General features: G+C 37.0%; 1 protein-coding gene across 9 annotated transcripts in view; it reads right to left on the bottom strand.

Moving 5' to 3' along the window:
• sgip1a (SH3GL interacting endocytic adaptor 1a) overlaps positions 1–27,802 on the bottom strand; it is a 75,461-nt gene that overhangs the window by 21,698 nt on the left and 25,961 nt on the right. For 8 of the 9 annotated variants that reach the window (XM_042005567.1, XM_042005572.1, XM_042005574.1 and 5 more), the window contains 7 exons: positions 5,952–6,015; positions 5,469–5,493; positions 4,752–4,814; positions 4,597–4,660; positions 3,620–3,798; positions 1,719–1,727; positions 136–147 (listed from right to left, as the gene is read on the bottom strand). In XM_042005567.1, the coding sequence (XP_041861501.1) occupies positions 136–147; positions 1,719–1,727; positions 3,620–3,798; positions 4,597–4,660; positions 4,752–4,814; positions 5,469–5,493; positions 5,952–6,015 (416 nt within the window). The remainder of the gene's footprint in view (positions 1–135; positions 148–1,718; positions 1,728–3,619; positions 3,799–4,596; positions 4,661–4,751; positions 4,815–5,468; positions 5,494–5,951; positions 6,016–27,802) is intronic. The other variant, XM_042005570.1, reaches the window with a different exon arrangement.

The following is a 27,802-nucleotide window of genomic DNA, read 5'->3' as shown; positions in this document are numbered from 1 at the left end:
ATTTCTAATGAACCCATGAAATAGTATCTCTTATTCAACTGAAACCAGGGACAAGGTGAGAAGCAAAAGAGCAAAGGATGCCATGACATGTTTATCTGGTTCAACCCCTGTAAGATAGAAGGAAAGGACACTTACCGGGCTACGTCTCTGTGACCAGCAAAAAGGAAGAGAGAAGAGATACCTGATCAGAGAGTGACAAATCAGTAAAGCAGACATCATATGCATCAGAAGATGAGTGTCTGGCCTGGGAGGTTGAAATTAGATAAAGTCTCTAAGAAAACTCATCTTTGTTACATTTTGGGACAAATACATTGCCCTGCATTTTAAAGTTTTGGCACACAAAAGAAGACTGTTGAGGGCAGCTTATTTCAACTGATCCTTGTTTTTGTGTTTATGCAACTTCTGCTAATTATGAATGGAAATTGATGCAATTCAAGGCCGTCAGATGAATGAGAACGTTTTCCAACGTCATGTGTGATCCTGCTGCGACTGGACGTAATCCAAAATATCCTGTGGAGCTGCTTCAATCAATTCCCTTCTCTTTCCTATTCTTCACTTGGTTCCATTCATCCATATCCTGATCACTCTTCTGTACAATAAAAACAAAACAGTCATTTTGCCACCTAATCTCAGAGTTTATTTTAACTTCTCCATGTAGCATCCCAGCTTCCCTCTTAATTTCTACTGAAATCTCTCCATCTGTCTGAATTACGTCCACCTCGCATCAACCCTTTTTCCCTTTATCCCTCACCCTAGTGCTTGCTCCAGTTGTGCAATGAGCCATGAGTGATTAAGTGACGCAACAGTGGGTGGGACATACTGGTGGATGCCAGTTAATCCATTGGATGAAGCATTAGAGGACACGGTTTATTGCAGGCTCAAACAACCAATCACTGTTGCTTTGCTGCATGTAAACAGGAAGAACATAAAGTGTCCTGGCTCCCATTGTATGGAGTTTAGCATCTGTAAATTGCTGTAAGTCTTGCTCTTTAATACAACTGTGTCATGTATTAGAAATTAAAAAAATCAAATAAGATATTTTGCATGTTTTTTTTGTTTTTTTTTTATTTAATATTGTATTTTGGCCATTGCCAAAATCTGAAATAGAAACATTTATTTTACGTTAGTTTGACCTGGATTTCAAACTTTGAGGGTCAACCGACTGCACACATGTAAAACATTACAAAATGTAAAGAATTCATCATAAAACTGAGATGCATTTAAAAATAATCCTTTCTGATTGAAATGCAGGCAGATACAGAAAAATGTGGAGAATACAAAATGAGGTGAGATATTTTTATAACATTTGAACTCCTCATATGACCTTTCCTCTCCTCTTTTACTGCCTATAATCTTGTTATTCAGACTGAGAACTGGAGGCTAAAGACTCCAGAAACTAATTAAAATCAGATTTGAGATGTCTTAGTCAGCGGAAACACTTTAAATCACCGCTTCTTTATATCTTGGCCAACAAATCAACCCGCATCTTGCACGAAAATGCTGAACTGTTACACACACTAATTAAATCTGCCATACATTTGAAAACTAAACACACTATTAGTCATTGACCTTATAAATACAGGATCAATAAGCAAGCCTTCAGCTACCACATGATGGTTCAATATTTTTCCTGCATTTATATGTAAAGCAGTAAATATTCAAAGAGATGAAAGAGTGAACTGTTAAGAAATATACAGACAAACAAAGCAGTGGCTTACCGGACTCCTCTACAGAGGTTAGCATCATTTTAGGCAGCAAAAGCACAAATAATGAGAAAGAGATAAAAAAAAGAAAGGGGGGGGCGACAGAGTAGAGAGGTTAGAAAACTGGAGGGGGAGTCTATTAACATTGGCAAAGCAAAGCATAAGTGCACGCTGCAGGCAGCTATTGTCAAGCACTGCATCCATATTCAGCCAGAGTTGGTGAAAAACATGAACATTTTATACATTTCTCCTCTTGACAGCATATCCAGGTTAAGCTTTAATAGATAAGCTGCTGAGGCGCATCAATATTATTACAGAACACGGCAAAAATTAAAACAAAACTGACACCCGTGTAATCTTTTAGCATATTTGGTATCTAGTTTTAATGTAGCATCTGGCATGTTGGGCTTACCACATGCAGGCAGAGAATATCAAGGTGCAATGTCACTTTTACATGCAGAAAATATACATCTGTGCATAGATTGGTGAATATTAATAATATTAAAAAAGGCAATCATAAGTCTTGCTTTTCGTGGAAGAAATACGACAGATTTATAAATGCCCTACTCTAAAAAAAATGTTAAGTGTGAGGAAAAGGGAAAAAAGACAGAATTAGAATGAATGTTTGCTTTTAAGAAAATGTGATGCTAATTTGAACTGATAGAGGTGAGGAAGATGGTTTCATAATTACAACTACAGACCAGTAATTCCAGTATCATGACCTTCCTTTGCATTCAGATTGCATGATGAAATGATATGAATTTCTAGTAGATTATTTCAGATTATCATGCTGGTATTGTAAGAAAGAAATAGGTCATCCACATAGAGCAATAACTATGTCAGTACTGGGTACAGCTGCCTCAAAAGCAAACCTATTACTCTAGAACAGCCATAGTTAAGATTGATATTTTGTCATAGCTAACATAATATTATCTGAGTGCTTATTCTGTCCAGCAACAAAACTTAAATGTGAAAAGCTTGACAACTGATACTAATAACGTTTCTTTTGTTCCATTAAAGCTTTTGTGATCAACTAACTAAATAAAAACACGCACATTAGTAAAAACATCAAAGATTTTCTTTTAGCGTATAACTACAGCCTCATACACACACATCTGATACCTGCATGAAAAGACCTTCACACCTGATCAGGCTGACGGAGTTGGTGGGTGAACAGACTGAAACTGGATTAAATTATTGAGGCCAGAAGCTCAAATGACTGCAAGTAATCTCATTGTATAGGAGACTGAAACACAAGTTCATTGTGCCCACTTTCCTACCTTAATTATTTAAGACAGACACCGGATCAAACTTTCCTCATAGAAAAACATGAGTTGCAGCTGGAAAGGCAGGAGAGGTAAAAGCCAGCATCAGAGTTTCACTGCTAATTAGAGGCTGTCTGAAGGGGATGCACGCTTGAATTTGGACTCCTTAACTGAGCTGCATCACTTCAACCCCTTCCACAGTACACAGAAGCTTTCTGTTGTGTTGGGACATCTGCCTTATGTTAAATGACTCCAAACTAAAGACCACACAGAGGTCACTGACAGCACTGATGAAGTGTCACAAGCCTCACAAATTAGCTACATGAAATTCAAGCTAGCATATAAATTTGTTAACCCCTCTCATCTGAAGGATTTGGATTAAACTTTTAGTCTAAGTTTCAAACGAGCGACATTACATACTGTTTCACAGTACCTGATTATAACAGATCAGTACTCATGCCATGAAGAAACATACAAAGTATAGCACGGTCTCATCTGTGTGCACATGAAAATCGAGGTCTGCATGGTAAAAAAGCAGCTGAAAGAGGAGCAGGACTGACCTGCAGATGCATTACAAGATAAACACTATAAACACATCTGTCTGTTAAAGAAAGTCAACAATAAGAGGGCAGTGACGTCAGGGCTACTCACCATAGGAGACGGGGATAGAGATATGCTGCCTATGGAGGCTTTGAGCTCATCCACTGAGGGTGCTGCCACAACACGATCAGCCGGCAGCGGTTTAATCTTGATTTTAAATTTCTTTCTGCGGTCCTCCTCTTCTTCAGACTCATCAGAAGAGAAGAAGTGGGCCTTGGTAGTGGAGGGTTGTGGAACTATGTCAAGGGAGGCAAAACTCTTTTTCTGCACCTATCTACAGATGATCAGACTTTAAACATTACGACTTTGTTACAGATGAAAAACTCCAGAATCACATTAACTTTCTATCAAATTTCAGTTGAGCTTGTATTGGTTCCTTGTTTTCTGTTTTCGTGTGACTTCCTTATTGTTCAAGCCATTGTCTGTTTTTACTGTTTTGATGTAATTATGTCTTAAAAATACGTACCATCTCTGTTTAGCTAATAAATTTAAAGACTAAGTCCTATCATAGGCCAGAAGCTTATTCATAAACATACTTTTCCAATTGTCATGCCTGCCTACTGGATAAACTATGTTAATATAAAATCAATTGAAAGTTCCGACTTTTAATATCACTGAACTGAAAAACAGTTAAATAGAAGACAACCTGAAAGCTTGGAGAGGTGTTGGTGGACTACTGATTAGTGATTTCCACACTTTACAAAAAGGTTATGACAACTTTCTCAAACACTTCCTGTTCACATCAGGAGGATCAATGACTCATGACTGTTTGCTCATCAGATGTACTAAAGTTCACAATCACTCCATCCCAAGCAGCATTTTTTCTCATAGATGTCACTTAAACACCAGAATCATTGATCTGCTTAGAGTGGTTTGACAGCATTGATACATTTGTCACACCCAAGGATTAATCATTAAACACACTCTTCAAAAACAGTAAAGGCAGCCTATTTTTGTTTTTCTGAGCCAGAGTAACGTGGCAAAGAGAAAAAGATAACAACAATAATAAGAAAAGAAGCTGAGGATATCTCCTTCCTCTGACCCATCATCGGGTCTGATGCTGTAGCCTTCATCATCAACTTCAGGAGAATTCTGAAACACAGTAAACAAACAGTGACTCAGTATTAATACCATTAAACGCAGTATAAAATAATCATAATAAATCCTTTTAACCAATACTCACATATCTTTCCCAGTCAATATCTCCATAGAAGCCATTAGGGGCCCCATTCGTCTTCTTCTGAGACTGAGAAGACAGAGACTGTTAGATTAAAATCCCCCACAGACCCTAAAGGAAACGAATGTTACATAAGACCACTACTGTAGCTACTACTTTTATACTACCTACAGCTTGGTAGGTTCCTTCCAGGATTGTATATAAAAATATTTGTTCTGCTTTTTGCAGCATTACAGGAACTCCAATTGGTTACTAATGGAAATCAGGTGAAGACTACTGAGCTTCGACCAGTCCAATACAGATATATAATAATTCATAACCCGAGTGTTCTCATAGTACCAAATGTCTAAGGGGATATATCCTGGAGCATTTTTCCCCGAGGCCTCCTCAGAGAGCCGTCTGATAAAATCACAGCTTAAATCTTCAACACTGGTAGCTGATTGATGATTTAAAAGACAAAGTGTGATGTCTATTATCAGTCTAAATTCTACACACCCCACTACTCTAGAGGCTAGTCTACTCTAATAAGCTGACATCAGTACCGATTCAACCTCTTGGGGTTCCTGGCAACAAGAAAGACATGGAAAATTAATCAGTTACTTTCTATTCATCAGATTTAGTTACCTCCAGTAAAGCTAAAAAAGGCCTGGATTAGGGACTAATTTACAAATGTATAGAACGGTATTCATTCTGTCAAAATATTAAATATTTTCAGTAACTTACACCCCCGTCTCTGTCTGGGGACCCTCTGTGAGAAATAAAGAGGAAAGAGAGAAGAAGAGAAAACATGAAAGTCACTTGAGCTCTTAATTCAGAAATCAAGTGCCTTGCTAATTAGTCAAGAGAAAATATTTAAAAAGGATACTTAATACAACTATACACACACGTATTCACTTACAAATCACACTCCCACTTTCATCCCAGCTTTTACAAGTCTCATGCAGAGTTTGAAATAATCTAAACGCCATCTTAATTTTATAAAGGATCCATCACCTGGTTGACTTAATGAGATTAGTTTTACATCATCAGTGTTGATTATTCTCTGTACACATTTTTCCATTTAAGAATAATCAGTGGCTAATGCCACATATTTGACCAATTCTAAATCAGCTAAAAAATCAATCACTAATCACAATAAATAATTTCAGCTTTGGAATAATCTGATGTTTAAATTTAAGGACATTTCAAAGAAAAGAGAGGACTTACGTGGAGTCATTGTCCTTCTCTTTCTTCCGTATCCCGAAGGCCTTCCTTGTACGTTTTTTCAATCCTGAGAAGACAGAGGGGGAAAAGAGCATGACTAAACGGTGGCATCTGTGGGCAGCTTAAAGGCTACCTGGGGTTAGCCGTCTGGTGTCTATGATCCTGGGGATTAAAGGTAATGTTTTATGTATTATTCAGTGGTTGACTGCATCAATATGAACACAGAGACTGGCCTGTCAAAACTGTATTGTGTGTTCATGGTCAGTGCAAATGAAATGATTATCAATGAAATATTTAAAGCTGGAACATGAAAATTGTGAACATCAATCAGACAGCAATTTAGCAAGGATGGCTGGTGAGTATAGATAGAGGAAACCTGCTGTAGGTCAGACAAAATTAAACGTATAATGCCACATACAGCAAAGGAACTTTAAATCAAACTTTTGTCTGAGAAATAGATGTGGAATTTTTTCATAAATACAAAACAGATGGCATGCAAAGTGTAGCACTGACAAGACAGAATGATGTAAAATTTTAGATAAGTTGTATTCTTACAATAACATTTTACTCCGTCACAATCAGGATATACTATGTGCACATGACTTTGCAAGTCAATTCAAATAAAACATTTCCACTAAACTATAGTAAAAGAACTATCGTAATTAAATAATATCACATAAAAAAATAACTTGCTCTATTTCCTTTAAAGCACTTTTAACCAAATCCATCTTTATACCTGCACTCTGTATACATTTTATATCAATTACAACAACAAGCAGTCTCATTGGACACATCCCACGTCTGTCTTACCAATGATGAAAGCCCAGTTGTCCCCCTCCATTTCTTTTCTGTTAATTTCTTTCCTCTCATTCTTCCTCGTCTTTGTCTGGTTGCAAACTCATCACAGAATCTCATGACCAACCTCTCTTCCTCATACCGCAGATGCACACTGAGCCTCAAATCAGGAACTTGATGCTACCTCATGCTAACAAACACATGCACACACCCACAGTGATAAGGTATCCTGTCCTTGATCTGTCTGGTATTCAACACCAGTGCCTCCACTTGTGAATTAATGACAAATGTTACTGTTATAGCAAATATATCTATATATATATATATATATAAAATAAGGAAACAAAAACCTCCCTCATTGATCCTGCTAACACTTTCAGAATCTTAATAAATCTAAAGGTTGGACCAGTAAACATCCCACCACGGAGGAGAAACATACACATACAAACAGAATGGTGGCATTTGCAAGCTCTTTGATCGCCCTTATTGACACAAAACAGAAGAAAAAAATGTCCCTGCAGGCCTCTGAAGAGTACATGTGACATCCACATGTCAAGAGTGTGATAAATATTTATGGACACGAGCTGATCGGGTATTGTGAAAGCAGCACTTGTTCTAAAAAAGTGGATTAATTTGTCAGGAGAAATAGAAGGGATGCATAGATGTGTGAAATATGTTGTATACACAATATACAAGAAAGAAGGTAAACATCTCTTTATTTGCCTTTTAGCTGGTCCTTTTCGTTATTTTGTCTTAGTGTAACATCCTACACAGTCAGAAACTTAAGAAAATAGTCAAATATTGACAAATGATAACATTCAGTATAGTGATAAATGACTAACATTCAAAGTATTATCTTAAAGTGCAGGAATTTGTAAGACAAGTTCTGACACATCATACTGCTGGATGCTGATACTGGAAGAATATTTATGCTTGCCATTCCTTTGGTCATTCTGATAGCTTTGTCTTTACAAAACCATTTTTTTTCTTCTAAATCTTAGGCTTAACATGCACAGTGTGTCATTTCACCAGTTCAACATCATTTTCTGAGTCTCATCTACTTTTGAACTGCAGTATTTTGTCAGAGGGCCATTTATTTCTTATATAAGACAAAAGTTCAGGTCTTCCATAAATGCCATTCTGCATTTCTCGGCCCTCTTTTAGCCTCTTCTCTTGTTTTCTTCTCTTGGATCTTTTTTTCCTTTTGCTGTAAATCCCCTTTTGCCCCACATACAAGCTGACAAATTTACAGCCGTGCTAAAAAACAGTATGGTTTGTGTTTCTTTGAATGTGTCTGTCTGCAGATGGTAGCTATACACTACAACACATGATTGTTTTTTTTTTCTTTTTTTTTTTTGCTAAATGGCAGCAAGTAAACTGCCTATTATATTTCTGAAGTAATATAAATAATTTCCAATGTTTAGAGGAAACCAGGAGCTATGACCTTAATGATGAGAACTTGGAAGAAAGCATGCATGGAAATGGCAGGAGTTAACTGACAGAGAAGGACGAGAATGTGATGCACGCTATTTAATGAGTTGATGACTTCCGTTCAGGAGGATGCTAGCTCAAGTGCTAACATAATTAGCAGTCTATTTTCAAGACACAGTAATATACTTCTAGGACAAGCCAAAACACTTGAAGCCAAACAGGAAAGGAGACTGCCAAACCTAAAAAAAAACGTAAATGACATCTGAAGAACAACACTAAGCTGACCTGTTGGTCACTTAAAGTTACTGCTCAGGAAGCACAGATATTTCCTTTTCCAGCATTATTGTGGGACTCAGGGGACATTTTTAGGGAATTATTTTAAACTAATGGTTATCTGGTTTCTGAAAAAAAAAAAAAAGTTAATTTAGGATTTGGGTTAAACTTGGAGAAGCTGTAAGCTAACTTAAGAAAGAGTCCCAGGATGTGAACACAAGCTAACCTCCCAAAAAAGCAGCAAGTGTGTTATTATGGCTCTGTGAGGTCTTCCCCTCAGCCTACAGGAAGTGGTTTTCACAAACAAGAACCACCTTGAAATACTGCTATTATGCCATTGTCCCATTATGACATTAAGGGTTTTACAAGCTTTAACCAGACTGATTTACACCTAGAGGAGAAACTACTGTAAAACTGACATGAAAAAAACTTTAAATATATTATCTAATAACATCAAAGCCAAGTGATGTTTTGATATATAAAGAACACGTGTGAAAACTTAAGTGTTGCTTCAGTTATTCATCTGAATAAAGTCCATATCTGTTCCTTTCTTCATTACGTTTGAGTTGGTATTTTTCTCCATGAAAACATCTGTTTTCAAATTATCCACAATAAAAACAGAAATTTGATTTAGTAAAATGAAGTCATTTGCATTGGTTTATACTTTTATGATCTTTATTCAAGAAAATATTGCTTTTGAAATTACATTTCCAAGTAGTACAGCCAAGAAACTTAGTCTCAAACTGAGGGTCGTGACTGAGTCTGTGTACTAAATTTATTGTGTGATTTCCTGTGGATTTACATGTCTTCCTCTGCCAGAGGAGTGTGATGAATTAGAGGCAGTTACATATGCGACAGAGTCCAGAAACGTAAAGCACACACAGATACACACAGACCTTTGGTAACAACTACAATATATGCACACACACAGCATTGCTCTGCTTCTGGACAAACAGAGCAAGATGCTGTTAAACAAGCTGCTCCAAAGGGGGAAGAGGTGAAGAGACTATCAGCCCTACTGAGCAGCAAAACAGACACAGTTAACACTGCCAGCTGCAGAGGAGCAGACCAGGCAGGCCACTTCAGTCTCTGAATAGGAAACCTGTGCTGCTGTGCATAGTAAGCAGAAGGGACAATAAAACCACTGAGAGTTTAAAGCAGGAGTAATGAATGTTAGCAGAGAAATTATGTCACTCGTTCTTGAATACTAATATGCCAATAAGGGCATTAAATAAATCCCTTAAGCCGTTTCTTTGTTTGTCTACCCCTTTTTAAGGTGTTATTCTCACCTAAAGCAGTTAAAAACATGTTCAAGTTTACATGTCTGTGTGATATGCATGTCAGAACTTGCTCAGGTGGGAGAACAGGATGTCAGAGTAACAGTGCAAAGATGATGTGCTGTTGTGGGTACTGAGTCAAGCTGTTCAACAAGCACAAGAACAACATGAGGATCCACTGACAGGCAGGCAGGTTAACAGACTAGGAAACAAGTAATTAGTGGTATAGGAGGAAGGCTGGCAGACACATAAAGAAAAGAGAAAAACAAAACAACACAGGACAGGCTCTGAGAAAAGGCAAGGCAAGGCAAGGCAAGGCAAATTTATTCGTATAGCGCATTTCATGTACAAGACAATTCAAAGTGCTTTACATAAAACATTTCAGCAGGGTGCAGAAAGCAATACAAGTGCATTAAAAAAAAAACAAAGATTAAAAGAAATGCAACAATGAAATAAAATCTGAAGGGAGATGCTAAAATAAAATAGATAAAATGCAAGAAATAAAGTTCCAGTGTGGGGAAAGACAATATTAAAACATGATTACAGCTTAAACGAACCAGATGTAGATTTTGACTTCTAAATAAAAACTATTGTAATGCAGCAGAGAACAGGTGGGTCTTTAACCTGGATTTAAATAAACTGAGTGTTTTAGCTGATCTGAGGCTTTCTGGGAGTTTGTTCCAGACATGTGGAGCATAGAAGCTGAATGCAGCTTCTCCATGTCTGGTTCTGACTCTGGGAACCGATAAGAAACAGGAACCAGATGACCTGAGGGTTCTGGTAGGTTCATACTGGGTCAAGAGGTCACTGATGTATTTTGGTCCTAAACCATTCAGAGCTTTATAGAACAGCAGCAGAACTTTAAAGTCTATTCTTTGACGAACAGGCAGCCAGTGTAAAGACCTCAGAGCAGGACCGATGTGGTCCACTTTCTTGGTTTTAGTGAGGACTCGAGCAGCAGAGTTCTGAATAAGGAGCAAGCAGTAAGACAGACAAGGATATTGTACATATGTTTAAAAAGCTCCTTTGGGAATGGTTCCTGGCCTTGAGGCAGAAAGAGGAGGAAGGGCAGAAAGGTGAGGAAAGATCCAAGACAGGTAGATACAACACAATGCTGCAATGATGCCATAGAAAAGTACTCTTATATCAAGATGTGCAGCATTATGAGTACAGCCTTCACTTTATTTCTCTTTTTTTTGGTCAAACTTTATCACAGCTATATATTTAGATAGAAATCTAAACAATTGTTCATTATCAAGCTGAGCACGACCAAGTTAACTAATCTAGAATCATGACTGTTTAGAGAAAAACCTATGTATAAATGTGAAAGTGCACATGAAGCTACAGAAAAAAACTTCTTAACTTAGACAGAAATGAAAACAGCCACTTCTTCCATTTCCCCCAACATTTACTCTGCCAGTCTCAAGATTTAATCTACTCTATTTGTCCAGCTTCTTACCAGAGGAAGGATATTCTGACAGAGGGTTACTATGGCAATGCCCTCTTGTCTCGTTATCTGAAAGCATTAACATAAAACTGTGGGTGTCCAGAGTGGATAAAAACCTCCAGAAATCACCAAATCCCCGCAGCCTCACTGTGTATCCCCATGCCAAATAGTGAGTTTCAGTTGCAGCGCCTGTGTCAGTGTGGCGGAGAAAAGGCAAAGAGATGGTGTCGGTTTGCATTTCAGTCTGCGGGTGCTAAATTTAGGTCTGGACTGTACTGTCCAGGTGGCTGCACCATGAGCTGTCAAGTGTAACAGTGACAGCAACAATGCACCTACAGTGAATACACAAATACATGTGTGCACACACATTAGGAAATGGATGGTCGATGAATATTTTTCTGCTTGGAGACAAATTTTGCAAAAAAAAAAAAGGGGGAGAAAAAAAAGAAGTGTTTCATTAAGTGACGTCAGCCACCTCTAAAAGAAAGTGGGTCAGAGCCAGCAACCATATATTAGCGTGTTGGCAGTTGGTGCAAAGATGAACAAAAGATTTTCGAGAGTGTAAGGGTGGTGGGGATGCATCCATCTGTGCAACCACCCTGTCTCTACTCAAAATCTAGTATTTCAATCTATTTTTTACAGTTATAGGAGAGATAAGTAAATAAATGGTATAAACAGAGTAAAAAGAATATATACATCTAGAAATTAAACATTAAGATCTGAAAATAGTGCATGTAAGTCACTTTAAACAATGAAGATGCACAGTGCATTTAACACAAAAATATTATAAGAACACTTTTCAGGAATAAAAACAAAACAAAACAAAACAAACAAAAAAAAAAACACAGGATGTTTTGCTATTCATTACCCATCTGTGCCCATTAATGCCTCCTTTCCCATCCATTGTTCACCCTCTTCCATCTCTATAAACAACAAGCACTCATGGTTCTCATCCCCAGGCTCCAAATAGCAACCACCAAGGACTGTGTGGCAAATGACCCTGTTGCAAAGCCAGCAAAGCAGCTTTTAACATGGATTTTCTTCACAAAAACACAGGGGAACGATGTATTTTAAACCGGTCTGTCCAGACTTTCATAGATCCGAGAGGCAGATATGGGAATCAAGTGGCCTCTCCACCCCTTACTCTTGCTTAAAGTCCTCCTACTCATGTCTCACATTATACAGCTGAGATTTCTGCTTTGTCCATATCGAAGGCAAATGTATGATTAATCATGAAACTGGATCTTTGGTGTACAATTGTTAATTCATTCACAGACATATGTGGTGCAGGTTTAAGAATATCTCCTAAAACATATTAGGGAAGTTTGAGCTCTTTAAAATCAGCAGGGATCATTGGATTAAGCCCTAAAAAAAAACAAAACAAAACATATTACACTGTTTTGCCATTTAGTGCAGAGTCTTTTCTGAATTACTAAAGTACTGCTGGTTTGATTGGAATTACAGACTGTAGCTCCAAAGGAAGAGAATCCTTGGGGGTGACCTGTTGTGTAGTTGGCAGGTGTTGATGCTTTTTACATGCTCCTTCAATTGTCTTCTTGAAACTGAGTATATACCAGTAACATAACAGTTGTCAAAGCCCCCTAAACGACAAGACCCTTATCAAAACAGCACCACAGCTGCCAGTGGGGTGAAAAACCACCATGCAAAATCCTCCCATTTTCTTTCTTTTTCAATCTAACAGTACCCAAGGATATCATATGTAGCCATCTAACTCAACTCCATTAGCAGAAAGGGATTAAATAACAAGGCTAGAGAATTATTCCATTTTCTTTTTTAAATGCATGCTTCATTTCATCGCTTTCGTAACCAGAAACATTGACTTTTGTGTGATGTTTAACATCGGTTTGGCTACAGCAAAAGCCATTTCTCTAAGCCGAGGAAAAATAAGGCCATCATTCTTATTTGGATATGTTTTTCCAAAATTTGTATTCACAGTGCTGGTCTCTATCAACAGCATGCTGTGTGCTCCTAAATGAGACGGCTGTTCCTGATTCCCTACATGAGATTCCTCCCGAATAAACATGAATATTACAACTTACCCTGCATAACAGCATTATGAAGTGGCAAAATAATCTTACGGGTAAACAACAAAGAAAAATATATCCTTTAATACATAAATATTCCTTTACCAAGAAGCTAAACATCCATTCATTACCAGTAAATTGCAAGAATGAGTTGCTTGTTGGCTGCATGGAAACAGCTTGAAAATCTGCCTTTATTAACAAATAATTGGACAGAAAATACTTTTCAAGGATCCTTCCAAGCCTCCAATTGGACATTAAGTGTGACTGTGACATCAGCTACTGTCTGGTTTTCAAGGTTTAAAGCTGCTTGGGTGATTTATCTACTGGCTAGATGACAAAAATAAAGACTTCAGCAGTTGAGTGGATTTGTCAGCCTGCAGGATGAGGGAAAGTTCACCCTTTACTCAGGCACTTTCTGTCCCTGATGATTGCATTTACATACAGCCATCCTATATAGAAGATATGATCTAAAACAACTGTGCGTAGGACATAATAAGACAAGCTGTCTTATTATGTAACATCTATAAGAACATTACACCATATATTAAACTAGTGGGCTTCCATTCTGAGTTTGTTTTGTGCAGCTGCAGCAATATCTAAAAAGACTGAAGGCATATCGATCAAGCCACAAATTACTCCAAATATCTTGTGTCAAATTTTAATTTGTGAATATAAGATTTTTATAGTAAGTGAATAAACTAAGTCGTAAAGTTTTGCTGGTGGAGTGCTAAGGGAATTTGTTCGGCTTTTTCTTATGTAAAAGACCTTGGCATGATTTTTCCTGAGAATTGGCACTGCATAAAAAAAAAGTAAACTCATACAATAGCCAAGGCTGCAAAAATTTATTTAATTTATGAGATTGGCGGTCCATCAGCAGCTGCACTCAAAAAGTCTGTTGAATTTCAAATACACAGGAAATTCTATTTAAATGTCTCTCTCTATGCTGTAGGTCATCTCATGTGTTATTTTCCTTCTTATCATTATCTGAACCTTCAGATCAACACGATGAGCTCTCTGAGCTCCAGCCCGCCTCATTTATAATCACATGCTGATCTCGCCTCTGGAATGCAGTTTATGGAAGCAAGTAATCCAATGTAATCTGCATTCGAGGGATACAACAGCTAGATGCAGAAATACTGGCAAGGAAAAAAAAAAAGCAAACTGCTGACAGTCTACCTGACAAATCAATGATTAATAATAGGATATAGTCAGGTTTATAAAAACATTCAACCTGCAACACTTTGGGCACAAAGTACTTGCCCACTGGAGCACATCATACAATATTACAGAACAGCAGCCTGACTCTGCATACCTCCACAAATACTAAATAAAATTATACTCATTCTAGATCAACGATTAATACCAGGAGGTAATCACCTATAACCCTTGGTTAAAAAAACAAAGGGAAAAGAGAAATGCACCTTTTTGAGTAATTCTGCTAATAGAGAAAACAAAAAAAACCACTTAACCTTCTTGGTGGAGTTTGTTCATTCACACCAAGCTGAATTAGACGAGTGCAAATGCTGTTTATATCTGTTGTTTGTATCATCAACAGCTGTTGATGTCTTGTGCTGTGAGTCACATTCGATCCTAATTACAAGTGTAGTTTTATCTTAATTTTCTCCAACAACTTATAATACTGGACCACATAAAAGGGTTACTTCCAACTCTCACCAGGAGCTCACATTTTGTTCACATACAGCTAAAAGACCAAAATAGAACCGTTTTACCAAAACTAGAAAAGAATGTCACATTTCCATGTGACAAGCATCTCAGCAAAGATGAGTTGAGAAGAAAATTGAAGTTTACCACTATAAAAACTCTATGCTGTGAGGTTGTTTTCCTGTCTGTTATTTCTGTACTCTCACACATTAAAAATTGCCTTGTTTAGCAAAATTTATAGCACTGAATGTTATTTTTTATGGTTTTGTTTTCATTTTTTATTTGAAAAGCTGCAACCTAAAGTAGTCGAGTGATTTTGCAAAAGATGTGGGTGCACGACGAAGAGTGATTCACTGATGAGAGGATGTATGAGTTTTAAACCATGAGATGAGGTTGAACTCATTGTTTTAGGAGGAGGAGCTGGAGGAGGAAGGATGGATGTCTAAGGCGAGAAAGCATTTGACAAACACACACAAACACCCTTACACCAACACAAGACACAAAAACAAACCCACACTTGACATGAGTCAATGATGAATCAGTCTGGCCGTTTTCCAGAACAGACTGACAATTAATTGTTCACAAAAATAACGGCAAATACGTGGACACTGCCCCTTGAAGCTGTTCACACACATGAATCATGCAGGGTGTTTGTTTTAACTGTTAGGTTTTTATCATTTATATTATCACATATTATCTAGCTTTTTCTGTGATAAATAATTTACTGGAAGTAAAGAGAAAGAGAGAGAAAGGGCTTAATTAAAATAAAATATCTTTAGGCATATCACTATCTTCTGAAATTGCATATCTGACAATAAAAAAAAGACAATAACAACAACAGAGTGTGTTCAGTGACTCCTTCTAGTTTAATGTAAGACAGAAAGATACAGGAGTCATTCCTGCCAGCTGTCACCCTTTGGAACAAGCCCTTATCTTTGTCTTGTAATTATTAATTATTATTATTGTTTTGTTTAGAAAAAAATAGTAAAACATTGCAATTTCCCTCTGTGATGTATAAAGTATTTTTCATTTTGATTTTCATATTTCTAAGCACATGGACATTATTGATAATAAGGGTAACCTCTAATAAATAAAAAGAAAACGCATTTCATTCTGATGTTCATGTGTTGAAGAATAAATTCCTCTACAGATAAAAGCTTATGGATAGAAAATCTATCCTTAAAAAAGCATTTTGAGGGCAGAGTTTCTTTTAAAAATAAATAATAATTGTAAAAAATAACAACAACAAAAGAAAAGAAAAACAAAACAGCATAACAGAAAAACCTCTCTAACTGGTAATCATGGGGAAGGATCAGTCATGCTTTAAGATTGTGTTGCAGGAAAAAGAAAACAGAAGATACTGAAGTCTATATCATCAAATTCTGACCAAGCACTGATCATGCCCCCATCTTTGTTTGGGACTCTTTCCTGTTCTGTACAAGTGTGGGGAAACAAGCAAATAAAATCTGAAAATAATCGTCTGATTTTTTCTTTTTACAATGAGAAACATTTCAACCATGGGTATTATGAATTTTGCATTCCTCTGTATTGCTTATGAAAAATCGCAGTAGGTATTGTTGAAGGTTTATTGTGTTGCCATCACTAGCTGCAGCATCTAATCCTGACTTGACAGTTTTTGGAACACATTCATCAGTCAGAACAAGAACAGTAGTTTCTTTTTCATCTTAACTGCTTTGATAGTACACCATTAACAGGGGCACAAAATCATAAATTCGGTGCATATTTACAGCAAATAAATGACATGCCATGCTAGGGAAACCCTGCTTCTACTCTCCATTACACTGAGTGAAACTCTACAATCCACAGGACAGCTTTATATTTAAGCTACAACCTAGGTGAATGTGTGTTCTGATTCTGGGAATAACCCCATTTTCCTTGCCAATTGTGCTCTATGCACACCCTCTCAATGCTAAATACCTTTTTTCTGTTTGCCATTGCAACATGAAACCAATCAGATAAATTACTGTGATTCCATCCCTAAAAGCTTGTAAAACTGTGCCATGGGGATGGAGTGATAACAGCCATGGAAAGATTATTAATAAATTATATAAATGGCATAAAAGCCTTGCTTATGTTCCCCTTGCCTTTTTCATGTGTGCATGTAAAACTAATAATAGTCAAGTATAATTAATAAACTTCCTCATCTCCCAAAAGTCCTGTTAGAAAGAGGAATCTGTTCCAAGAATTAGCACTGCTCTAACTTAAGTATGAGCCCCAGACTTCATCTTTTTACGTGAACAGTTTGAGCTGTGGATATAGTGTTATGCAGGGTAGTTCTATCATCTTTTACTTGCAAGATTTATTTTCATAACTTTGAAATTTATGAGATGATGAATTTATGAAAGATAGTATGAAAAAAATAATGCTTATCACAATTATCATTATCATTTTCAGTTAAATCATGCAAGACTTCAGGTACAGCTGCCAAACTGAATGGTTAAGATACAGGCTCTTTACTCTGTGAACAATAAATAATTACAACAAACTTACCCTAAGAAAAAAAATACAATGTTGGAAATAGGACAGGCACACAAAGGGAGTCAGTCAAGAGTCTCCAGAGAATTAGAAGTTTTTATATAAATAGTAAGCAGGACTTCATACAAGATATTGTCAGCAGAAGCATCATCCAGATGAGGCTTGAGTTAAAGTTTCTGTGTATCAGTGGTTCAGATGCAGCCTGGACATGCACTCTTTCCATTACTTTAATTGTAGAAAAAAATAAATAAATATATGAACATGAGGGTGAAAGGGTGGGTACGGGTTGGTGGGGGTGTGTAGAGAAGTATACAACTGACAAGTTATGTCAAACCTACGCACATACATTTCCATTATGATGGATGAGATTAACAGCATGTTTTCTTCCACTGCTTTACCCTCTCATTGACACAGTATCCTAAAAAGCTGGCCCAAATTCCTGTGGATTACACTTGCCTTCTTTCCTCCCAACAATTTAATCTCGGTTCATTATGGTAAAGGCAGGCCGCGGACTCCACCCCTCCCCTGTTTACACCCAGATTATAGGTTTGGCCAGATTTTGGTTGCAAAATAAATGCCTGATCTGACTGTCTATAGTTTATTCAAAAGACAGCTTATTAAAAAACCTCTGTCAACATTTTTTCTGAATCCTCAGAAGGCTGTGACATTTGTGGCCAAAAGGAGAGGAGGAAGAGCGACAGAGAGAGTGACAAAAGGTGCACGGGAAACAGAATGAGAGAAACCAAGATGAACCACAAGATCTGGAACCACTTAGAGGAAACACACCATCAATTCGAGTGTCATTCTAATGGCCAGCAATCCTGTGTTCTGGAAAGTCTTACATAACCCCTAAATCACCAGGGATACAAATACGCACTGTGTCCAACTGGGCGCTAAGCGTGCATGTAAGTATCTAGGATCTAAAAAATGTAATCTTATGGTGTTCACAGCAAGGAATGTGGGTCATCCTGCAGACTCAGTCTGTTCAATTACACCACAAGCAACTTTTTTATGTTGCTTTAAATTATGACTCAAAAACTGCTTTAATTCCCCCATTCTTCTTCTACCATTTTTTTACAGAAGAAATTTAGAAAAAGAAGACAAGAGAAAAGAAATAAAAGACGTTAAAAACTTCCAAAGAAGTCTTATTTTTTTCTTTTCTTGATCCTTAATTAATGGAATGAAAAATAATTAGATTAAAAAAAATAACAAAGAACTCATAAAGAAAATAAAAAGAATTAAGAACTTCCTGCTCTGGGCTTCCTTCATTTCAATATATTATGTGGTTTTGGTCCAGTGTGCTGAGACCACTGGGTGCACATGTTGTGTGAGCCACAGAAAGGCACTTTAAAAAATGTTGCTTGTAGGGACTCCATGTTACGCAACTAGCTGGTACTTCTAAAACAACAGAAGGGGCCATTGCAGGAGACTCCTGCTGCAACAGCCACACTGTAAACTACATTTTACTGCATATATTTTGTAAAGAGTTTAAACTTCAGGTCAATAAAATGAAATGTAAATACAGTTAATGCAACACACGTGTGTGTCAGAAGAATTTTGTATAGTGTAGGAGAAACTGTAGTACAATAATGAGCATATTGGCTAACACATACACAATAAACACGTGCATAGGTGTTCAAATATTGTCAAAGATTTGGCATTTGTTCAATGAAAATCACCAAATCACACAACCTTGAGAAATTATACATTCTGTTGATATTCTAAGGCCTAGTGAATCCAGATTCATAAGGAATGGGACTGGAAGGGATTCAGAAGAAAGTGGTTAGCATGAGGGAGTAACTTCCTTTTCCTTCATCCTCCCATTTAATTTGACCAAATTGGACTAAAGCCACAGAGCAGGGTAGGTCTAGTATATTCATTTGTGTGATACTAAAGAGTCACAGTCTGTGCCAGACGAATAAATCTGTGTGAAAACATTAAAAAGTTGTCAGGAGTGATTAGTCAAGCGTAGTAAAAAACCCAAATGAATGCAAATAATTTCCAACTCATTGAACTTGACTTCTGTGTTTCCACCATCTCCTTCCATCTTCCTCTATAGACTGAACTAAATTAAAAAGATGAATATTTAGTGTTGTATTGTTAGTCCAGGCTGTTTATACATTTATAACCAAAGCAACCTGAGATTACCAATAATCTTTTCTTTTATCAGGCTATCCTTATTCCTTCAAGAACTAATGCAGCATATGTGCATGACAGCTCCCATGCTCAGAGGATGTTTCGTGTCTGAATGGGTTATCTAACACAAAACCAATTAAAGCTGAACAACAGAGTTACATCAAACTACCAATGCATCACACCAAGACAACGCTAAATTAATATTACACTACCTGACCATTTCTGTGTCATGTTGTTACTTCAACATGACACATTGTGGTCCAAGTTCTTCTATCAGTATTTCCAGGCAGACCATGATAATCCTCAGTTGGACGAAATTACATAACTGTAATCTAAAGATTTAATCAAACTCTTTTTAGACAACCACAGAAAAAACAGAAATAGTTGTAATTATCGCAAATTACAGGAAGTGTCCTGGGGTGACTGAGAGGGAGGATCCACAAGGATTCAAGATGAGAAAACTACTGCTATGCCAGACAGAAATACTGCAGGTCCAAAGTATTATACTAAACTTAAGAGTAATGTTCTAGTAGATTATAATGAGCATCCCCCACAAGAAGAACAGAAATCCCAGGACACAGTTTTGAATGAGTTTGCTATGAAAAGTGGAGAGAAGAAGTCCAGTGTGGCCATCTTTTATTAAAGACAGACAATGAGGAGCGCAGCACTATCACTTCTGTCAGTATAGCTCTGCAGTGTCTTACACTGAGACTGCAGATGACAGGTGCTTTGTGTTTTAGTTTCAGGGATGTTCAGAGCTGTTTTCTTTCAGTTGCAGCTCTCTGTGTACCTCTAGGCCCCATGTCTCCCTTCCTCCTCATTTCTCTTCCATTCTGTTTTGCCCTGCCGATATGTTGAAAATCAATGGGTCCTCTATTCTGTGGTCTGGTCTGATGTCTGCTAATGAAATCTTATCTGCCATGAGTCATCCATCTGATAGCTACTGGGGCAGTGACTGGCAGAAGGACCGTCTTCTCACTTACAATTTCACAAACTCAGACACATACAACTTTATGGGCTAATTAATTGTAGCAAACACAATTGTGCTGAGTTCAGATGCAAAGACTATTCTTCCCAGTCCAAAACAAAAACTGAACATTTAGACAGACTACTTAAACAATGTCCTATATGCACACACTAGCCTCATGATTTCTAGCACCTTCTTAGAGCAGTGATCACAAAGCACTTCATATTAAAGAACAAATGATAAACAGATAAAAATAGAAACAACTCTGATAAGGTTAAATCTTAAAGGGATCTTAGGATATTTTATAGGTTTACAGATCCTAAGAGAGACCTGTAACGTTTTGAAGTCACTAGCTACTAAATACAAAGATCTGCTTTCAGTTATAGCAGACAATGTGGTGTCCTTACTGCTCTGAATTTACTTCAAGCCATCTTTGATTATGTATATTATGTGATTGCATGCTTTTTACTGTCCAACATATAGCCTGGTATATCAGTAATATACAGTTCAGTGTTGATAAATCCAAATCTAAATACAGCCAAACCAACTTTTAGATTAGTGCATGCAGTACAAATAGACATTTAAATGAAGCATCTACCAAATGGCAATTTTTCAATTCTTTAGCACAGAAATATCAGTAAATCAGCCGTACAGCTTAATGCATGCAGACAGAACAGATACATGGTTTGGAAACAATCACTTTGTCTTATATGTGAATGGCAAAAAGAAGGCCATTATTAAATTTAGGAAGAGTAGGACCAAACCAACTGTATATCTGTACTGAGGAAGAGGTGGCGGAGCATTACAGATAAGCAGCTGTTCACCTGGAGAGAGGACTGAACTAGAAACACAACAGAGCCAGTCTACAACAAGGGATAGAGGACATTGTACTTCTTGAGGAAGTACTTCTTGTTAAGTGTTTGCAGTAACATGTACATCTTTTTTTGTTTATTTATTTTATTTTTATGTACATTTTCTGTAAGTCAGTAGCGGAGGGGCCAGTTTTCTTTGAAGCCATCAGTACAGAAACATCAGAACCAGTGACTCAAAGAAACAAAAAGGCTGGCTATGAGCTGAGGACCGCTGCGGAGCCTCACAGCAGGTGTGGAAAGAATAAAGTTGCAAAAGCTGCTCAACATGATGGGCAACACTGCACTGCTTTTACAAAAATACTAGAAGTGTAAATCACAAGTTAGATCATAATACAGTACTATATTAGTTTAATACAAAGCGATTTGATGTTTGCATATACTCCAAATTTTGCCTTGATACGATGTTGATTAAAGGAGAGAATACGAGACAATAGTGCATGCTGATTTAGCACAATCACTTTCATTCATATCCAATTATAAAAAAGATAAAATATGACTTTTAATATGACATACTAGGGAAATTTAAACACAAAATTACATCTTACAAATCATTAATATACCAATGTTTTAGCTTGGATCGGTGCTACTGGTTTGTTCAGTTAGTTTTACAACATAATGTATCTGCAAAATACTGATTAAACAACCATGTCTTCAGTCAAATACTTCTTTAGCTACACTGAAATAAGGGCAGAAGGTCATTCTTGCCTACTGTAGTAGTCTTACATAACAACAATGTGTCAGCAGATGGGATTCTTCCTCGAGAAGGAAAGTGTTACAGTTCTGCATTATAACTGTCCTGTTTTTCCTTTCTGGGTCTTTTTATCATTTTAATTACCAACTATCATTTGGTTTTGCTCTGTGGACAGACATGGGTATTACAGCCACTGAGACTGGGCTATAATGTCTCACATACAGAACATAAAAAAAATATGTAGTTTTAAAATTTGAGAACTCAGCAGTGAAATACTGTTCAACATTACACAGTTTGTGTATATATTAACAAAACAAGAAAACCCCCCCACCACATTTAATGTTACTAACCAAATGTATGCATCCCATATGGATTACACTTCTCTTGGACTCAGTCCTTGAATATAGCTCTCTTAAGCCCCCGAGCCTTTCCATTCATCCATCATCTCTACATCTTCTAACCCACCCAATATCAATGTAAACACTGCTAATCTCTTCCTGTAGCTGTGTCTCTGCGTCACTGTGTCCGTGTATCTTCAGCTGATTAAAACTGACATCTGTTTGCACTGGCATGGCTTGTAGCCATACAGTACAAATACACATGCACTCGACCCAGACACACCCACAGAGATAGCAAAAAGCAGATTAGTCACACATTTACAGACAGAAGAAAAATACATCTAATATTGAAACTGTGTTTGATTAATGAGAATGCAATTATTAGTTCTTTTCAGAGAGAAAAGAAAACGATGAATTCATCTCGAGACAATGCAATGTGAATCCTACCAATCAAATCAACCAAAGGAACTACTGTTAACATCCTGACACAATAGCACATATTCAGACTATCATTTCGGTTTTTCTATTTTTGTTGTTGTTGTTTTATTTTTCTTATTGTTGAATTTCATCTTCTATATTTATACCTACTGTGATCCTAGTTCCCACACCTGTTGAAAGGTATACTGGGAAACTAAGGGAATCTCCAATTGAGACGTAGCAATGAAACTGGTTTGATTTAATCAGCGCATGAGTACTTAAAGAAGTTCATCTTAAAACTGAGCAAAAGACACAAATGAATTCAATCTAACTAAAATATGCTTTTGTGTTATCTATTAATCAAGCAAAGTGACTGAGCCAAGCACTAAGAGTCAGCTTGGGAGATGAATACATTATGTAGAGAAGCATATTAATATAAAATCACCAAATGAAGCCAAGTTCCCCGAGGGCTTCTCTGTCATGCCTACCCAGTCTCTTAAAAATATGAAAGAAGGAACAGGAACAGAAAGAGGATGGTTATTAATGGTCGGACAACATCGTGTAAACTATAAACAAAGATAAATAAGTGAGAGGTGTTTCCAGACGGTGATCCAGATCAATAGTCAACCATGATTTAGTTTTTGGGGAATGATGGGAAAAAAAAGAATAAATCCCTGAAGCTGTCATTTTGAAACATGTTATAAAAAAATGCTACAGAAAGAAAAATAAATGCAGTATAAAAAAATAAAAATAATGCTCAATTCAAAGCTATCCTTTTTGCTTTTAAGGTTTAAAATCATCTTTCCCAAAGATCATGTAAAAAATTCCCCGTACTTAAGGAAAAAAATTGTGACTCAACAAAATGCCGGCCTTTTGTGATGATCATGCTGCCCTCTCTGCTTCCTTTTGGCCTTTTTCTCTCCCTCAGGGCTCTGACACATTTTAGTTGGTCTTCATCTATCTCTTGCACTCTTTTACTTAGACAGCTTTAAATCACTTCATCTCCTTTCCTGACCCTACAAGCCCTCAATTTCTTAACTTCTCATTGCTGTGAATGGCTGTTTAAGAAAATCCTCTCTCTCTTTTTGGTATCAGGTGTGATGTGTTGGCCTCTGTGCTACTGTGTCTTCTCCAACTAAGTCATCTCTAACATTATGTTGTGGACTGGGACTCCATTATTTGGATAGTTGTGAAGTATTTGATGTAAATGTAAATCTTTAATGGTGGTGGTGTGTGTGGTGCAACGATGTATGTGGAAAAAGGTATGAGGAAAAGGAGATGCACACAGGTAAGACTGTACATCTATTAGCATGTTTTTAAGCCATCTTCATACCAGAAGTTAATGTACACATGGGATTGTTTGTCATATTGGGGTGCAAACCCTAACACCTCCATAATATTGTACCTTAGCTCTTTTTACCAAACAATGTAGCATAAAGATAATCACAGCGCTCTGAACTAAATTCAGTTGTTTCTTCTCTGAATGCTGCTTGTTGATGGATCCACACTGATGAGTCACTTTCACATCGTCAACCATGTAAACACAAGTCCACCTACAGTGTCATCACTGTGCTGACATCAGTGCTTCAGCAGCCACAACACTAGTTTGCTTTTCTCGACAAAGCTAATGCAGCTGATTCAAGATTAAATTAGACTGCTCATTTATGACTGCAATTCACCAACTGCTCTGACAGCAAACTGAGAACGGGCCTGTCAGGCTGAAAACAGCAGCCTATTGGGATCAGTGATCTGCGCTTCTCTGTTTGTTTTTAATTCATCATGTGTAACATCTCTACTTGAATAAAGCAGCTCAGCACTAATGTGGAGACAGAAAGCAACTCATCCAAGGAAAACATTACTTATTCATAGAAAAGTACTGCTTAAACCATGTGCATCACTGGTATCTTTAAAGCATCTCACTGCCGAATGCATAAATTGCAAGCAGAGAAATTTCTTTTTATCCAATGAGCTATCTGGCCGAGACATTTTTCATGCAGAATCTGATGCAACACTCAGGGAAACAGTCTGATAATACAGCAAGAGAACTGTATTTCCTCCCAGCTGCCACTGGATTACTCAAACATGTTGGTTTATCTGGCTCTGAATCTTGGGCATCATTACATAAGCACGTTTCTGTTTGTGTGCACAGAGAACAAGAAAGAATTTGGGTGCCATGATGTGAGGATTTACCAATAGATAAATATGGTATAAACAAGAAAAAGCAGGTTTGTTTTGTCTGCTTGTCTCCTGAATTAACCCTCTTGTTTCTCTTCATTGTAGGAAAGTTAATGTCAGTTTCTGTTCAACTTATGGTTAAGCACAAACTCAAATACGCAACACACATCTGCGTACTTTCTTATTCCGTATCGGCTGTGTCTAATGTCATGTTAGGATCCATGCAGACACTTAGTGTATGTTATTATTAGGAAAGCCAGTGACTCACTGACACTTAAGTACTTACGTCAGAGCCAGCCTCTCACCCCATCCTTAGAACATATTTCTATTATAGATGCAATGTCTTCTGCTGATTTGTGATCTTAAATAGGTGTATTCACAGGAAAATACTGTGGACTCCAGTATGGTCTGCTTTGTTTTTACCACCAGGCCAATGCAGCAGCTGTCAATGTTTCCCAGTGTGATTTTAAACCTGCGTGGGCTTGAACGCATAAAAAAGTCCCATTAATCAAAAAAGGAGGACAACAAAACATAGCGGCTGGAATTGGATTGTTTTGTGTTTCAGCGTAGCACTGAACAATTGCCTTTCTTTCTTTTTTTTTTTTAAACCTCCATCACATCCATCACATTATCTTTATGAAAGTATGCACACAGCTTTTATCTGCTCCTCTTGAGGATAGGTGGGAATAAAAAAACAAAACAAACAAAAGAAAAAAACTTGTCTCATTTGTTTGGGGCATGCTGCTCCATTTCATGGCATCATAAAATTTCTCCTAGGACATAAAGAGCGATTTTGAGTGCATCAAGTCATATAAGTTATGTGTTTGATCTGACATAAGCTTACTTGTTTGGGTCTGGAATGGGTGGGGGCATATCATAAAAAAATTAAAGAAGATATAAATACTATTATTATTAGTTTCATTGCAATGAAGAAATGTGCTGACCCTTCACCTCTGGCATTCTTTATGATTTTGCCCCCATAAAAACTCAACAAATATATATTCAAAAACAACTGAATATGTACATGTGAAGCCCGGACATTTATTAGACAGACAAAAGCCATGATAACTTGAAATAGCAAAATGAGCAGAGTTGATGTGCATACACTGAATAGACATTTACCTTGCTTAATCTTGGACTTTTTAGATTTCTTGTCACCAGTTTCTGACATAGTTACCAGCTGTTGTATCAGGGTCACATATTATATTGGGGGGTTGTTATGTAAAAGTAGTTGAGCATTACATTACATTTAAACCACAAGCATTAGACCCTTCAATCAAAATGACAGTAAATGCACCGAACCATGTAGCAAACACAGTGATTCTAGACATAGCTTAATAAATACACAACTACCCCCCCCCCCCCCCCTTTTTTTTTTTTAAAGATAGGAGACCTCCCAAAAATATTATTCATTCATAACAAACTACAACATTTTAACAATGGCTTCTTTGTTTGGCAAAATGTATATTTCCCCATTGCAAATTAGTGCAACAATATGAAATATTCATAAAGGACTCCAGCATATTCCCCCAATATTTCTTCAATATATCTCTGCAGATTTATACAATATCATGGGTGCTTCATAAAATCACTATGATCTGCGGTCACATGAATACAGTAGATGGCAGTCTTTAAGCTGCAGTCCCTTGTATCCATTATCAATAGAAATCATAGATTGTATACTAAGTTTAGATGTTACCACTTTGACATTGTCCATGTTTAACCCACATTTCTGTAGCCACAAAATAAATCATTTAAAAAAATAAATAAACACAAGATTTAAATTGCAGAGTAAGTTCATTTTACAGTTAGCGAGGATGCTGTTTAATAGAAATGCATGGCTGTTTCACAAAGACTTGAATTGTGATAGATAATGCTGGCTTAAGACACACGAACTAGGACTGCTTTATCCACAAACAGCAGTATCGTGGTGCATTCACAATAACTCTAACTGAAAGAGATATTCATGCTCAGATTATTTTGACAAGCTGAGTTAGCAGAAATAACCCTACAAGCTTGTGTGTCACAAGCTGCCCCACAAGAACAAAACTGCATTAATATTTAACCATTTAATAACAAAACCAGGATAATTGTGTGCACTAAGGTGTCCTCAAATTAGCTATATTTATATTAAAAAACTAAATAATGATCATTCAAGCAAAAACAACTAATAGACTGTTAAAGCCCACCATATGGTGCTCTGTTTTGCAGCATTTCAGTCAAGGGTTTATCCAAGTTTCAGCCAGGCAGGCTGCATGAGACAGTCTGAGTCCTTCTGCTACTAACTGAGATTAGCAAGACTGTGCTTTTAAAGTCCCTCAAGTGTCTGTGATGGGCTATACTATTTCTGAGAATCCACAAAATGTGAAAACATTCTAAAAAACATTCGGTACACATGACTGACTTGACAGGAAATACCAGGGGGTCATTAGAATTTAAAAGGCCCTCCCATTCAAAACATAAGCACGGTAATTAAACTTTTTAGCAATCTAGAAACATGACATTTTGTGTCACAGCCTGGGGTGAAACAAGAGGAAGTGCCCAATAGAGTTTTGGCTTTTGGGGGGCATGAGAAAATGTCAGGATATTCCACATGTTTTTTTTATGTTTTCTTGTATACAATAGGAGGTTTACATGAATGAATGAATGAATGAATGAATGAAAAATACTTTATTAATCCCAAAGGGAAATTCAATATTGTAGTAGTAGTAATTTTTTTTTTTTTTTTTTAGTAAAGTAAAACAATCACATTAATTAATTAAGGGCTTTGTTCTTCAGCCTGATAGCTGCTGGAAGGAAGGATCTTCTGTATCTCTCTGTCTTGCATCGGAC

The sequence above is a fragment of the Melanotaenia boesemani genome, chromosome 14 (genome assembly GCF_017639745.1).
Source record: "Melanotaenia boesemani isolate fMelBoe1 chromosome 14, fMelBoe1.pri, whole genome shotgun sequence".
In the NCBI taxonomy this organism is placed as follows: Eukaryota; Metazoa; Chordata; class Actinopteri; order Atheriniformes; family Melanotaeniidae; genus Melanotaenia; species Melanotaenia boesemani.
This window is presented reverse-complemented; position numbering and strand designations above follow the sequence as displayed.